Below are 16,578 nucleotides of genomic sequence, written 5' to 3'. Positions count from 1 at the left end.
TGAGGGCTGCATTGGATACCCCTCTTGGAACTTGTAATATAGCCCTCACAAATTTGGACTGAACTACTTCTAACTGGATAAATGAAGAAGAAGAATAGGGGCCCAATTGTGCCCCATACAAGAGCTGACTAAGGGATTTGGCCTGAAACAATCTTAGTGCAGCTGGAATGTACTGGCCTCCCTTAGAATAGAAGAATTTCAGTACAGTAAGGCTAGATTTTTGTGCTGCTTGTACCACATTGTTAACATGGGCCTTGTGGTTTCCTTTATACTGGAAAACAACGCCCAAATATTTATAGGCCTTGATTTGTTCAATCTCATGCTCATCTATTAACCACTTATAGATCCTGGGCCTCTGAGCAAACACTAAAACTTTGGTCTTTGAGTAATTTATCTGGAGCATTTCTTCTTTACAGTATTGTGCAAGAGCGTATAAAGCTCTCTTAAGTCCTATTGGTGTCTGTGAAATTAGGACTGCATCATCTGCATATAACAGAAGTGATATATGTCTATTGGCTAGTTTGGGGGGATGAAACTCTGGATGGCTGAGTGCTGTTACCATTGAGTTGATATAAAAATTAAATAACAGCGGTGCTAATATACACCCTTGCTTCACACCATTATAGGTTGGAACTTTATCAGACAATTGTCCTTCCTTGTTACATCTAATTCTGAGCGTTGTATTTTCATGCAGCTTATACATAAGCAGCAGAAGGCGTCGATCTATTGAGGAAGATTCTAACTTACTCCAGAGCCTATCTCGTGAAATTAGATCAAAAGCCGATCTAAGATCAATAAAAGCGGCAAATAGGGACCCTCGGGGTTTCTTGGTGTACTTATCTACTAGGTGCCTTAGAATAAGGGCATGGTCCTGTGTAGATCTACCAGATCTAAATCCAGCTTGTTCATCTGCCAAAACACTCTCAGAGTCCATCCAATCTATCAATTTCCATGATAAGTGTCTGGCATAAAGCTTACTAATTATGGGTTGTAGACTGATTGGCCTATAATTAGCTGGATTGTCTTTTTTACCTTTTTTATAAATGGGGATAATAATGGCTGTACCCCATTCCGATGGCATGTGAGCATTTTGGTCTATATAGGTGAAAAGGTTTGCCAGAATTGGAGCCCACCATTCACAGTTGTTCTTAATGAGTTCAGGAGGAATACCATCGCATCCTGGGGCCTTACCAATTTTCAGTTGGTTTACAAGGTCTTTTATTTCAGAGACTGATACCGGGTGCCATTCTGGTAGATTCATATAAAGACGACTCACATGAAATGAGGAATTGTCTCTTTTGGCATAAAGCTCGTGGAAGTGGGCTTCCCACACGCGAGCATTAATATAGGAGTTCATCCTAACTGAAAGATTGTTGGTAGTAAGTGTTATGGATTCCCAAAATGATTTCATATCTTTCCCCCTGACTGCTTTGATAAGTTTTTCCCATTCTATCTGTTGAGCTTTCCTTTTTTTTCTCTTTAATTAATTTCTTATAGTCTTTCTTAAGTTGCAGCAGTTCCTCCACTTCCATTGATGATGGGTTTTTGTTTTTATTCTGTTTAAATTTTGAAATTACCATTTTTTTTGCATCAACACACTCCTTATCAAACCAGTTATAGGACCTGCGCTTGTTAGTATGGGTTTTTGCTGATTTATTTGAATCAGCTAAGTCTACTAGTTTATTTATTAGTGTTTCATACAGCGCAATTACATTGCTACTTTGGCCCGCTTTGAGAAAGGTGGAATGGATCTCAGAGAACTGATTGTTATTAAGTAGATTAGTGAAATAGATTGCGGCCTTTCCTGACCATTTGATCCTGGAGTTGGTTAGTATCATCTCAGGATTCACAGGCAAGGCCTTCTCAATATGAGTGTGGTGTTCTTGTAATTTCAGGTATAATTTTAGTGGCAGATGATCACTATCAATCCTACTGTCGATTACCAGATTAATGGCGGTATTCAATATGTTACAGCTGACAATCATATAATCTATGGTACTCATCCTCGTTCCCGACCAGAAAGAGAATTCCCCTGGTATATCACCTGAAGTACTTCCATTTAATATGTGTAGGTCAAGCCGATAAACTAACTGTGCCAAATTAAGGCCTGCATAATTACTGACAGTATCTTTAAAGAGGCGCCTAGTAACTATGGGGAAGTGTAATCCATCAGGTGGGCATAAATTATAAGCAGCATAAAGAGCAGAGTCATTTGTACCCAATCTGGCATTAAAATCACCACCAATTATCATTTGGCCATCATTAGTTAGCAAAAGGTTTTGAATGTAGGTTTCAAGATCTTGGTAAATCCGTTCGATCTGGGCATTCCGTCTCTGGGGTGGTAAATATACATTGATGAACACTATTGTACTGTGATTAAATTTGACCTTCACTGCTGCAGCATTTTGATTAAGGGAGGGGAGTTTGGTCATTATAATATTGAGCTTAGTTGAAACCAATATAAGAAGGCCACCCTTGGCTCTGCCCCTCTTTTCACTGGGAGTGGCACTTATTTGGTGGGCAGAGTAACCATTAACTTCAATTTCCCCTAGTGCCCAAGTCTCTTGCAGCAATAAGATATCGAATTTAGAAAGATACTTGATGAAGGAATTGTCATTGCTCTTTGCATTCCATCCTGCTATATTCCATGACAGAACAGAGATGGTGTCATTTATAGTTATCTGTCAGTCCATAAGATCAGGAGATAGGGAAGGATCCTGGGTGTTAAGATTGAAAGGTGTAGCCATGTCGGTCGTTCCAGAGTGATGCATGTCTGCAGATTGAATTGTGCTGTGTTGTGGTAGAGTGGGTTGAGCTACCGTTTTTACAGGGCTGAGTTGAGAAGTCGTGTCCTTCTCCAAAGTGGCTAATGTTCGAAGTTCAGAATCAAATGATTTTCGTGAACTAGCCCCATGCATGAGATGTCCTTTGTTGTTTTCAGTTTCTTCACCATCTAAGGTAATCAGAACTGGTATATCCTGATGAGGTACCATCTGATGCTTAAGATCTCGCTTAGGTTCTTGTATCTGGCTGTTATCATTACTTGCTGTTGGATATTGATTGAGGGGTGCAGCTTTGGCTTGTAAGCCCGAGTCATCCGTTGTTAGGTAACTTCTCAGTGGTAAGGTCTTATTACATACGGAAGCAACACTAGCTTTAACTTCCTCCCATTTATTGTTAAGGTCAATCAAGGGAGCTTGAGTTTCTTCTCTATTGCAAAGGGAAGACCTGTGATCAGATAAGGGGGAGATCATTGAGTTCTTTAACTGTACCCTTATTGATTTCCCAGCATTGGAATCAGATCTAAAGTTGAAGTCTTCCCTGGTTACTCTTTGAGGATTGCTCCCAGGGATCAAGGAAGTAGGCCTGCTCCATAGAGGGGGTAAAGTTGATGGTTCAGAGAAAACTCTTGACGGAGTAATTTGAAATTTGCCCAGAAAAGTTCTTTTTTAGGAGAATGAGAGGGATCACAGCATGTTCAAAGGTGAGACAAACTCTTTTATGACCATACTTGTGCGGGAGCCATCGAATATTCTTGAGGTCAATCTTCCACACTTCTATATTTAACAGTTGACTCAGGGAGATCATCACTGATCTATGTGTCTCCCATCTCTTTCTGTTGATGGCAATTGGAGCAATTTGTAACATCACCTGAGTGCTCTGAAAGACCTTTGATGACTTTGTCTCCCTATTCAATTGGGAAGCCAATTGTTGTGGAGCCAGTTGTTGTATGTCATGTTTATGGCTAAATCCGCCATCTGCCTTTTCTTTGAACCCCCTGGTTTGTGTATTGTCCTTGGGTTGAAGAAGGGTCTCAGTAAGTTTCCCCAGAGCACTTTCAACTGAGTTCATTTGATTGCAAACCCGTTGTAGGTTATCAAAGATGGCTATTACTGTTTGGGCTGTTAGGAGACATTGTTCAGCTAGAAATTTAGCATGGTTACTTTCAGAGGGGAACTGTATTTTTTGGGGGGTAAGGGGAGTACAAGGTGTCGAAATTGCAGATAAGTCACAAGCACCCGGTGGGGACGAGAGTATTTCCTCTCTCAGCAAAGCAAATCTGTTATTAGTGAGAATGCTGGAAGCTATAGGTAATGTAGCAAGGTTACTCACAGGACAGTTGGCTGTTACAAACTCATCCATCTTCAGTTGTTTCACCGCCCTTGCAAGCGGCTGCTCCGGGCTGGCTCTGCATCGTTTACCCCCCATACAGTTCAGCCTTCTCTTTTCAACAACTAGCTACCAAAAGTCCAACTCAGAGCTACAAGTGTAGCAATTACGCCTTGCTGCAATTAATCTTGAATAGAAGAGTGGGAGCAGTAAAGCCAGAGATAGCAGCGTCTTGTTATCGTAGCAGCAGCTTCAAGGTTTGTAAATAAGTACTTTAAACTCCCAACCAGGAAGAGAGAGAGCTTGAGACTTCAGAGACAGATTTGGATGTGTCCCAAAAAGAGTTACTTGAGCACCTAAGTGCTCTGAAAATATTAAAAATAAAAATTAAAAAGATTAAAAGGATTAAAAGGATTAAAAGGGGAGCAGAGCTTGATACAAACGCTGTTCCTCCCTCAAACCGGAACCGGAACTCTTAAAAGATAAAATAAAATAAACCTCATTGAATGCACCATAAATCTGTCTGCAGTTCTAATGATTTCATATTTGTTGATTTATGCATCTGTCAGGGATGTTAGCAAATCTTTGGGCACAAGTTCCAGTTCCACGTCTTTGGTACAAAGTACTGTGGCTTAAGCCCCATGTCTGTCCCTATTAAAACAAGCTTCCCCCCCCCCCAGAAAGGAGGGAGGGGTGGGTGCATTCCAAGTCCCAAGTCAAGCCCAAGTCATTAAACAAAAACAAGAGGAGTTCAAGTCAAATCACTGGTGCGACTTAAGTCTGATTTGAAAGTGGATCTCTTGACTTGCATCTGTTGTTTCATTTTAGAGATCAGAAAAGAGGCTGTAGTTACAAAACTGTAAGACTTGTTACAACAAGGAAAAGTGGGTTCACTGGGAGATAAAGAATGACCTTGCAAGCACACAGAAGTCCGACAGAGTAGCAGGGCTGGTAACCAGACTGAACCAGTCAGCTGAGTGCCAGCTAGAGGACTGGATTTGGGATCTCCCACTTATAGTCGACAAGGTGAGGAGAAATTCCCCCGGGGTGGCCCTGTGCCGGTCACTCTCTCTGCCTTCCTCTCAGAAGGACCAGCCTCCCACCCTTGTCATGAGGTTACTGAGGGGAGCCATTTGTGCGCCTTCCGCTCAAGGAGGAAACGGGACTCCCGTTTAACTCATTGATTCATTCATTCATGAAAATAAGCATACACTGGGAAGAGAGCCTGACTGGGGGCACTGGAAAAGAGGCGGGGTTTCTAGAGAGCAGGATGCTCTTTGGGAAGACTGCAGGGATGTGCCCAAACTGGAGAACGGGAAGGATGAGGGGGTGTCAACGGGGGTGTTTAAGGGAAGCCAGCGAGTGGCGAGAAGGACAGAGGGGGGTGTCCCCCATTTCCACCAGTGCCTCTTACCCCCCTGCCCGCCCTCCTCTCCGGGGTGTCTCTCCATCCGCGTCCCCTTCAGCCCCTTCTCTCTCCCTCCCTCCCTCCTTCCCTCCCTGCCTGCCTGTCACTCACGCTGTGCTTCCCCGGCGCGTGCTGCTTGAAGGTGGTCGCGAGCGAGATGGGGGGCACCACGGCCAGGGAGTTCCATTGTTCGGGCTCCTGCCCCACGTGGATGGCCTGGGTGGCGAAGTGCCGGAAGGGCGGCAAGAACCCGCGCCTCGGCTCCGCTGGAGCGCCTTCCATGGTGGGGGATCCTCGCGGCGGCAGGTGCCTCCTTCCCTCTCGGTCGCTAGGAAGCCCAGCGGATGTGCCCACGACGGGTCCGCGGCGGCAGGAGCAGGAGCGGGAGCAAGGCTGAGGCTGGCGCAATCTCTGGATTTCGCCCTCTGGCTGGCAGGGACAGCTGCCCCAGTTAAAGCGGCCGAGCTCGGCGCGGGTTGGTTGGCCGGAGAGCCAGCCGCACGATCCGGCCCCCCCCTCCTGCGCCGGCCGAGGCCTCTCATTGGCGCGCCGCAGAGGCGCGTCGCGGCCCGGGTCGTGTCCTGAGGTCGGGCTCGCCGGGTGGCGCGGGCGGGGCGTTTGCGCCTGGCCGTCCTTGGAGGGAGACGCTGCCTGCCGCCTCGGTTTTCTCCGAGCACCCCTCCTCCCTCGCCTGGCGGACACGACTTAATGACAAAGCAACAAGAAGTAGCGGCAGCAGTAACAGTCATAATGATAATCATCATAATAATGGTGGTGATGATGACCACACATGTGTCTCGTTATTACTGCAGAATCCCAGGCTCATTCGGGAGCACTGGGGCTTGTCCATGCAGTGACTGAAGGGGTCTCGAGTTCTGCGCGCTCCCTCCCCTTCCCCGATCCCAGGGAACCGCAGCAAAATATGGAAAGTTCTTAAAGAAATGGGGGTTCTTGACCACCTTATCTACCTCCTGAGAAATCTATATGTGGGACGGGAAACAACAGTTAGAACTGGATACGGAACAACTGATTGGTTCAAAATTGGGAAATGAGTACGACAAAGCTGTATATTGTCCCCCAGCTTATTTAACTTATATGCAGAATACATCATGCTGGCCTGGATGAATCCCAAACCGGAATTAAGATTGCTGGAAGTATCAGCAACCTCCAATATGCAGATGATACCACTCTGATGGCAGAAAGTGAAGAGGAATTAAAGAACCTCTTAATGAGGGTGAAAGAGGAGAGTGCAAAAAATGGTTTGAAGCTCAACATCAAAAAAAACTAAGATCATGGCCACTGGTCCCATCACCTCCTGACAAATAGAAGGGGAAGACATGGAGGCTGTGACAGATCTGACTTTCTTGGGCTTCATGATCACTGCAGATGGTGAAAGCAACCACGAAATTAAAAGACGCCTGCTTCTTCTGAGGAAAACAATGAGAAACCTAGACAACATCTTTAAAAGTAGAGACATCACCTTGCCAACAAAGGTTCGCCTAGTCAAAGCTATGGTTTTTTCAGTAGCAATGTATGGAAGTGAGAGCTGGACCATAGAAGGCTGACCGCCAATGAATTGATGCTTTTGAATTGTGGTGCTGGAGGAGGTTCTTGAGAGTCCCCTGGACTGCAATGAGATCAAACCTATCAGTTCTGAAGATCAACCCTGAGTGCTCACTGGAAGGACAGATCCTGAAGCTGAGGCTCCAATACTTTGGCCATCTCATGAGAAGAGTAGGCTCCCTGGAAAAGACCCTGATGTTGGGAAAATACGAAGGCAAGAGGAGAAGGGGATGACAGAGGATGAGATGGTTGGGCAATGTCATCAAAGCAACCAACATGAATTTGACCCAACTCCGGGAGGCAGTGGAAGACAGGAGGGTCTGGCGTGCTCTGGTCCATGGGGTCACGAAGAGTCAGACACGACTTAATGGCTAAACAACAAGAACATTCACACACAAAGTTATTGATTCTGACACAAAAGTTGGCTGAGGGGGAAAAAAGCATTTCCCTGGCACTACATTTTCAGTCTTCACTTAATATCCAGGTTAATACAGTGGTGCCTTGACCTACGACCCTAATCCGTTCCAGAAGATGGACGTAACTTGAAATGGTTGTAAGTCGAAGCACCATAGGAATGCACTGAAATGCAATTAACCTGTTCCAGGCGAAGAAAAAAATCACCCCTCCAAAAAAAATCACTGCAAGACTCATTGGAAATGGAATTAATCCCTTCCGGCCGAAAGGGGGAGAGGAAAAGCAACCATGCAAGACCCATTGGGAATGCACAGAAAACAAATGGAGCAGATCAGAAATGCACAGAGATCAAAGGGGGCAGGTCGGAAATGCAAAGAAAATAAAGGAAAAAGCAAGGGAAACATGCAGGACCCCTCAGAAATGGAGAACCACCCCAAAAAGCAACCAAATCCCCCAAGACCCATCGGAAATGGGGAGAAGCAAAAACAAACAAACAAACCCCAAGACCCATCGGAAATGTGGGAAAAAACCCAAAAAGCAACCAAGCCCCCAGAGACCCATCAGAAATGGGGCGGGGAAACAAAAAAAACCAAGCAACCCTCCAAGACCCATCGGAAATGGGGAGAAACCCCCAAAAGGCAACCAAACCTGCCAAAACCCATCAGAAATGGGGGGGGGATCAAAAAACAAACAACCCTCCAAGACCCATCAGAAATGGGGAAAAAACACAAAAAAGCAACAACCCCCCAGGACCCATCGGAAATGTGGGGAAAAAGCAAAAAACAAAGAAACCCCCCAAGACCCATCGTAGCACAGAAACATAACCCCCCCAGCTCAAAATTACGCTGCAAAAACACCCAGAACAGTTTTTTAAGAGCAGAAAACAGCGCCTTACCTTACCAGGCAGCCTGAAGCCTCCCTGCAAACACACACACACACTCACTCAGAAGCAGAAGGAGGCAGTCCCAAGCCTCCTCCAACACATGCTCTCTTAACTGCTCGGGCAAAAGAGCTACGAAGAAGCAGCCTCGTCACCACCTACAGTTAGAAATTTGAATTTCCCGCTTTTTCCCCCTGCCTTTTTCTGTTCGTAAGTAGAAGCTCCGGTTCACAAGTAGAAGCAAAATTTTGTAGCCGGAGCTGGTTGTAACTTGAAATGGTCGTAAGTGGGGATATTCGTAAGTCGAGGCACCACTGTATCCTGTTTTAAAAAGTGCTACAGATAAAGGCATAACTAAAACTATGGCATTTTAGTTAATCTCAATATACCTGTAGTAACTTATTCCTAATTTTAAGGTATCATGGACCCACTCAGTTACTTCCAATTTTTGTGAACAGCCAAATATCTTCAGTTTTAGAGGGTTCCCCCCCAACACACATTTAGCTCTTTGCAATAATCCTGTCATTTTCCTGAGGTCATGTAGCAGTGCCTGATATAACAAAGAGCCTTTTTAAAGCAGGGGTGGTCAACTTGTGGCTCTGTAGGTACAGATGTACTGCACCTTCTGTCACCCCTCACCTTATGTTGTTAGTGCTTATGGGAGTTGCAGTCCAGCAAGTCTGTGAGGGCCTAGAGACTATTACATCAACTATAATATAATATAATGTATTGTGTGAACTGGCAGAGAGGCTTGTCATCCTGCCTCCAGCCAGGAGTGGCTAATCCACTGCAGAGCACAGCACAATAGGAAGATGCCGCTGCACCTGTGGCAGCGGCGAAACGGTGAGTAGACAGTCCAGCTCCATGGGGTCGCATCCTCATTATTTCTACCTGCGGGAAGATATTAATCTTTGTCTACAGATACTAATGCCCCCATCTCTAGCTGTAATATGTCAAGGCATGCAGTGCCCTCTTCAGACCAATTGGTGTCTGCGACAGTTATCACCACATCATCAGCATACAGCAGCACCAAGAGGTATTTCCACTAGCTTCATCTCCTCTAAGAGATGAAAGTCAGTGTGGCTACCTTGTTATACTACTAAAGTCTGGTTGGCTAAAGGTTAATGTAAAAATTGAGCTAATATAAATCTTAAATAATACTGGGGCCAATATACATCCTTGCTTGACCCCATTATATGTAGTTGTTTCACTAGACAAATATCCCTCCCAATTCCATCTTGTTTTTAAATTTGTATTTTCATAGTTTATAGATGAACAAAGTGGATAAATTTATTTATTCATCCAGTTGTAAGATTGAATCTACGTGACAGTGAGCTCCTGTCTCTTGTCCCAGCTCCTGCCAACCTAGCAGTTCAAAAGCATGTAAAAATGCAAGTAGAAAAACAGGTACCACCTTGGTGGGAAGGTAACGGCCTTCCGTGTCTAGTCATGCTGGCCACATGACCACGGAAATTGTCTTCGGACAAACGGTGGCTCTATGGCTTGGAAACGGGGATGAGCACCATGCCCTAGAGTTGGACACGACTGAACTAAATGTCAAGGGGAACCTTTACCTTTACCTAGATAAGCAATAATAGATGGCAATCTACTGTAGGGACCTCTAATTTGCACCATAGCTTATATCTCGAGATGGAGTTAAAGGCAGATTTAAGATCCATGAAGTCTGCAAACAGGGATCCTTTGGATTTACTAGTATAATTTTCAACCAAATATTGTAAGTTCACAGCCTGATCCAGGGTTGATCTTCCTGTTCTGAAACCTGCTTGCTCCTCACTCAAGATGTTTTCCAAATCCATCAGACTTTGCAATTTTCAGTAAGGATATCTAGCATAGAGCTTAGTAATTGTAGATAGTAAGCTAACCGGATGATAGTTTGCTGGGTTATCCTCCTTACCCTTCTTATAAACTGCTATAATGATGGTTGTGCTCCAATCTGGTGGTATATGGGCATTTTGGTCTGTGTATGTAAAAATGTTTGTCAGATTTGGGGCCCACCAATTTATATTTATTTTTATTATCTTGGGTGGGATATCGTTGCATCCTAGAGCTTTCACTGATTTAAGTTGGGTAGCCCTATCAGTTACTTCAGCTACTGATACTGGGGTCCATTCTGGCAGGTTCCTTTTATTATGTTCTAATTTAAAAGTGGATGGCTCCTTGTTTGCATATAGTTCAGGCAAGTTGCATCCCACACTTCAGCTGGGATGTGGCACTCTGCCTGTGCTATGCAATTATTTATTGCTGATGAGGAAAGGCACCAGTAAGTATTCATATCTTCCCTCGTGACTTCATCAGCAAGTTGTTCCCAAGCCGCATCTATCTACAGTATCTATCTACAGTATCTCTCTCTCTCTGTCTGTCTGTCTGTCTGTCTGTCTGTCTGTCTGTCTGACTGACTTGTATGCCGCCTGCACTCCGGGCGGCATGTTGAGCATTGTTCTTTTTGTCCTTAATTAATTTTTATATTTTTAAATTGCAATAAATCCTCAGTTCCCATTACTATCCAATTTTCTTTGTGTAACTTAAAGTTGGCAATGAGATATTTCTTAGCATCCCAGCACTCTTGATCAAATCACTCTTTTGATGTACGGTAAATTTACCAGTGCAATCTTTCTTTAGCGCTTTTGCTCTGAGTGATTTGACTAATTCCTTCATCAGTGATCCATATTACTCAATAATTTCATTATTTGGGCCTATTGTTATAAAAGTAATGTGGCTCTTACGATAGTGGTCAGTGTTGATTGGCTCTATACAAAGTCCCTCAATCATTTCTGACCCTTTATTTCTAGTATTAGTAGTTACTGTCTCAAGATCCAATCATAAAACATCCTTGATTTGAATGCATTGAACCAGTGGCCTCAGGTATAAGTTTAGTGGTAAATTATCACTACCCAGTCTGCAGTCTATCTTCAGTTTATGAACAGAGCTCCATAAACTGTAGCTAACTATCAAATAAATGATAGTCCTTATCCTAACTCCTGACCAAAAAGTAAATTCACCTGGGATGTCTTCAGTAGTGTTTCCATTTAATATATGTAAATCTAGTCGATACACTGTCTGAGTTAACTGGAGGCCTGCATAGTTACTGATATTATCTTTTGCGCAGCACACAATTGACATGTCAAGAGGTGATCTTTTAGGGGGACACAGATTATTAGTAGCATAGAGCGCAGCAGCCTTTGCTCCCAGCCTAGGATGGAAATCACCCCCAATAAAACCAAGCAGGTGTTGGGAAAAGATGCTAGGAACTCTTTCATGTAGGTTTCCAGCCCCTGGGCCTACAGTCTTTGTGGGGGTAAGTAAGCAGCACTGAGTATCATTCGATCAATATCATTACTGCTATTGCAAATTGGCTATAATTGGGAAGCTTATTCAATGATATATGGAGTTCAGTGGAAGAAAGTATAAGTAGAACACCCTTTGGTCTACCCTTCTTATTACTAGTGGTGACACATAAGTGACGGGCAGCATATCCATTTAATTTTGTTATATTTAATGACCATGGCTTCTATAGCATTAATATATCAACTTTGTACTTAATGAAGGAAGCTTCTCTGTATTTAGGATTCCATCCTGCAATATTTCAAGAGAGAAATGAAATATCTTCCTGTTGATCTTGATGTCATTTTGTTCATTCCTGAAATGATACAGATTCTTGTACAGTATGCCCTTCAGCCCTCCTTTTCTGTTAGGCATATCCAGAAGAGGTATTGTCTCCTCAGTTATCTTACAGAGGTCAGGGTCAACTGAAGGGACAATCAGGTTAGATGTAGGCCCCCTTTGGATAGTTTTACAATTGGTTTCAGAGGGGGTTGACTTTAAGTTTCCTCCAATATATTTTCTGGTGATCTGAGGCTAGTAGGATGGTAAGTCTCAGGCCTTGTCATGTCAGAAGAGGCATGCTTTATGTCTTTTAGCTGAGCCACCAAACATCCCAAGCAATTAATCAATAATGCTCCATTGCATATTGATAGTCTGTCAAAGGCTGAAAGGAGATGAGTTTCTACCTCATCCTCTAGCCAGCTAAATTCTGCAATGATCTTGTCTGTGGCATAATCCTTGCTCTATTTGTTTCCTCTGGAACCTCCATTACCATACAGATCTTCTGTCATCTGCTCTCTAGAATTGGTTTCTGAGATGATGGAATCTTCTTTGGATGTCACTTCAGCAGGAGCTGAGTTATTCCTGTCTATCCCTTCATCCCAGGGACTTAGTAAGGGCAAGGGGTGCATTATATTTTTAAATATCTAAAAATTATAATACATCTCATCAATAGCTCCTTTCTCATACTATATATCCTACTAGTTATTAACTTGTCTTTGAAAGTAACTACTGCACAAGCAGGAGAGCAATTGTAATACAGACATTCCACCTTCAGAATTTCAGCTGGAGAGAGAAAGAGTCAGTGATTATAGGTTGTAAAATTTTCTCTCTTTTTATCACTTCTGTGAGGTCTGGGAGTCTTTTTTCCCTTTCTAGCACTTCTTCGGCATTTTTAATAAATTATTATAATTCATCTTATAGCCTGCTTTCTTAGCTTTATTTGTATTCTTGATATTTTTGCTCTTTTATTTTTATTTCTCCATTCTTGTTTCCCTTCAAGTTTGATTTTTTAAAAAATCTGTGCTTCTTTTAGTTATCTTTTGTTGTTGTTCATTCTCTTTATTTTCTTTCTGGGTTTTTTTTTCTTTGCCTCCTTGGAGAATTTCAGTGCCTGGGATAATTTGTTCATCCTGGTTCTTGGACAGCTTATCTAGCTCAATTAAGATGGTTAACAGTTCATGGGCTTCATAGAGAAATAGTTTTATTACCTTCATCTCATCTAAAATATCTCTTATCCATTGCAATGGTATATTGTTATCTACAAATTCTCTGCTCAGACAGTTTTGAGGAAGGTTCTACCTCTGATTGAGTATATCCTTGTGCTAGCAGCTAGCTCATTTATCTGTTTTACCATTAGATCATCCAGTTCCTTTCCACACACATACCCCTCTGTTATCCTATCCAGGGCCAAGGTATTTTCTGCAGCAGCCAGTTTCGTTGCCCAATCAATATCCAAATCTTGTTGCCCTGTGTCAAATGTCATCCCTCCATCATCAATTTACCAATCTAAATTGGAGAAGGGGGCGCGTGATAAGTTTATCTTTGTTTTTGTTAGTAACTTCCTCTTCGGAGAGAAAAAAACTAGTGAATTTTTCTTGTCTCCTTTTCTTTTGCCCTAATGAATTACTATGTACAGGAGGAATTGCACGTTTCTTGTATCCCTGTCTAGTACATACCATTATACAAATTTAAAATTCAATCAAAATTGGGAACAAATTCGCAAACTGTGGTGCTCCTTAAAACTAATTAACAATGTCCTCTAGTATACATAAAACCATATAATGAGGACAGAATAACAAGATAGCAAGTGAATTAAAAGCATAGAAGAACAAGAAAAAAAGAGTAGCAAGCATCTGGTCACAAGAGTCTCTTGTCAGCTCTTATTAGCTCTTGAATCCCCAAATGGCCTCTCTGGTTCCAAGGCTCATCCTCCCCCATGTGCTGGTAGTACTTCCTTCTCAAGCTTCTCCGAGTCTTCTGCAGATTAGTTCCAGGGATGTAGCACCTTTCCACAGGCTACAATGATTTTCTGAGATCAAATAGTTATTTTCTTCCAAGGCCTGGAATGCTACCTTCCTTAATTCCATTAAGTCTATACAAAACAGCCTCATAGAACAGCAGTTAAAGCAAAACAAAGCTTTGTTGTTGTGGGATTTTCGGGTTCTTTGGCTGTGTATGGCTTCAATCCCCACTCCCAATTAAAAAGGCTATGGTTGGAGACAAATATGGCAAAGTGTCCATGTGGGAGCATAAACGCCAGCCCAGCAAGTCATTGCAACTCAAAAGCAGAAAAGGCATGCTTCTTCACCTTGGGGGAAAAAGAAGGTAACCCCACCGTCTTCTTGCAAACAGCTGTGCACTTCATTCAGATAGCGGAAAAACAGGAGGCAAGTACTATATCCGGCAGCTGATTTAGTCCAAAATAAGCACAAAGCTTTGTCTGAGGGGTCAGTGTGCCCCAGTGATGACCTTCTTTCTTTCTTTCCTCTTTTCCCCATTGTTCCTCTGTCTGAGTTCTAACTCCTGTCCTCTGAAGATGCCACCACAGAGACTGGTGAAACGTTAGGAAGAAAAACCTCCAGAACACGGCCAAACAGCCCGAAAAACCTACAAGAACCATGTGCAAAGTTGTTGCTCTAACTTTACTTTATGAAGCAGAGACATGGACTGTCTGTCAATGCCATGAAAGAAAGCTCAATCATTTTACGTTATCTTTCTTAGGTGAACTTTCAACCTCAAATATCAGAACTCTGACGTTAAAGTCTGGAAGCAAAAAACTGATGACAAGGAATTTTACAATCCTGAACAGTGATAACTTCAATGGGTTGGTTATGTTGGTATGGGTTGGTAGAGCAGACTATCTGTCTAAATGGGCAGGGTATAAATAAATAAATAAATAAATAAATAAATAAATGAAGGAAGGAAGGAAGGAAGGAAGGAAGGAAGGAAGGAAGGAAGGAAGGAAGGAAGGAAGGAAGGAAGGAAGGAAGGAAGGAAGGAAGGAAGGAAGGAAGGAAGGAAGGAAGGAAGGAAGGAAGGAAGGAAGGAAGGAAGGAAGGAAGGAAGGAAGGAAGGAAGGAAGGAAGGAAGGAAGGAAGGAAGGAAGGAAGGAAGGAAGGAAGGAAGGAAGGAAGGAAGGAAGGAAGGAAGGAAGGAAGGAAGAAAGAAAGAAAGAAAGAAAGAAAGAAAGAAAGAAAGAAAGAAAGAAAGAAAGAAAGAAAGAAAGAAAGAAAGAAAGAAAGAAAGAAAGAAAGTTATCAGGATGTAGGACGATCATCCCTCAAAGCAAGCAATTCAAGGATACACCAAAGACCACACTGAAAGAATTTAATATTTACCATATCAATTGGTAAGACCTCACTCAAAACTGAAATGTCTGCCAAAATGCAGTCAAATAGGGGGATACAGAATTTGAAATGAAAAAGATTAAGAATGCGCAAAGGAAGAAGTGAGAAAGCAAGGATGTTAACATTCCAACTGGTCCAGGGCCAACTGCTCTGTCCCCCATTTCCATATCTTCTCAGCTCATATTGGGCTACTTTCTGTTCACTTCTCCCACTCCTCTCCCCTTGAATCTTGTTACTCCCAGAGCTTTGTGTCTCAGCTAATTCTATTAAGCTAAGGCCCAAGCAATAATAATGTGGACAGTTTCTTGGAGGAAAGGGTGACAGGTTTATTCAGATAAAACAAGTGCACACTCGTGTGCCCTGCAGGGTGGGGACCCCAAGATCAACACGGTTGAAGTTTTTATACAGTTCTAAAAGGAAACAAAAGTACAGTATGCAGCAGTTCATTGGTCCTTGAGGACTATGTGCATTGGTTACAATTTCTCACATCTCAACAAGACATTTGGTTTCTCATGCACAGAGCAGCTTATCTCTAAGGAATGTTGAATCTTCCTTACAAAACACTACTTTTTCTTTGGCATTTGCTTCCTTTTTACGGGACGTGGTGGCGCTGTGAGCTAAACCGCAGAAGCCTGTGCTGCAGGGTCAGAAGACCAAGCAGTCGTAAGATCAAATCCACGCGACGGAGTGAGCTCCCGTCGCTTGTCCCAGCTCCTGCCAACCTAGCGGTTCGAAAGCATGCAAATGCAAGTAGATAAATAGAGACCACTTCGGTGGGAAGGTAACAGCGTTCCGTGTCTAAGTCGCACTGGCCATGTGACCATGGAAGATTGTCTTCGGACAAACGCTGGCTCTATGGCTTGGAAACGGGGATGAGCACCGCCCCCTAGAGTCGAACACGACTGGACAAAAATTGTCAAGGGGAACCTTAACCTTAACTCCTTTTTACAATCTGATGGAAATAGTATTCTTGAAACAAAGAACAAACTTTACCAATTTACATATTTGCAGTTGTGCAAAAACTGGATCCGAGGCAAGAATCTTCATGGATTCACCAAATTTTTACGTAGGATCATCCCCAAGGCAGCATCGAATCCTAAGTTATATCTATATCCACAAATAACATCACATAATTGATTTCCACATTCTACCTGTGTATGTGTCACCTTCTTCTCCCTCCGCTGCTAGTAGTGGTAAAGTCTCTTCATCTCCGCTCCAACCCCAGAGTGTTG

At 43.1% G+C, this 16,578-nt stretch overlaps 1 protein-coding gene across 2 annotated transcripts in view; it reads right to left on the bottom strand.

Annotated features, from left to right (window-relative positions):
• LOC110079862 (cystathionine gamma-lyase-like) overlaps positions 1-6,195 on the bottom strand; it is an 84,591-nt gene extending 78,396 nt beyond the window's left edge. The window contains exon 1 of one of the 2 annotated variants that reach the window (XM_078392979.1): positions 5,630-6,195. In XM_078392979.1, coding sequence (XP_078249105.1) covers positions 5,630-5,800 — 171 coding nt within the window. In that variant the 5' untranslated portion in view covers positions 5,801-6,195. The remainder of the gene's footprint in view (positions 1-5,629) is intronic. The other variant, XM_072997800.2, reaches the window with a different exon arrangement.
• Positions 6,196-16,578: the final 10,383 nt, after the last annotated feature.

The sequence above is a fragment of the Pogona vitticeps genome, chromosome 4, assembly GCF_051106095.1.
Source record: "Pogona vitticeps strain Pit_001003342236 chromosome 4, PviZW2.1, whole genome shotgun sequence".
NCBI classification, from domain to species: Eukaryota; Metazoa; Chordata; class Lepidosauria; order Squamata; family Agamidae; genus Pogona; species Pogona vitticeps.
Note: the sequence above shows the minus strand (reverse complement) of the source record. Positions and strands in the feature narration are given on the sequence as shown.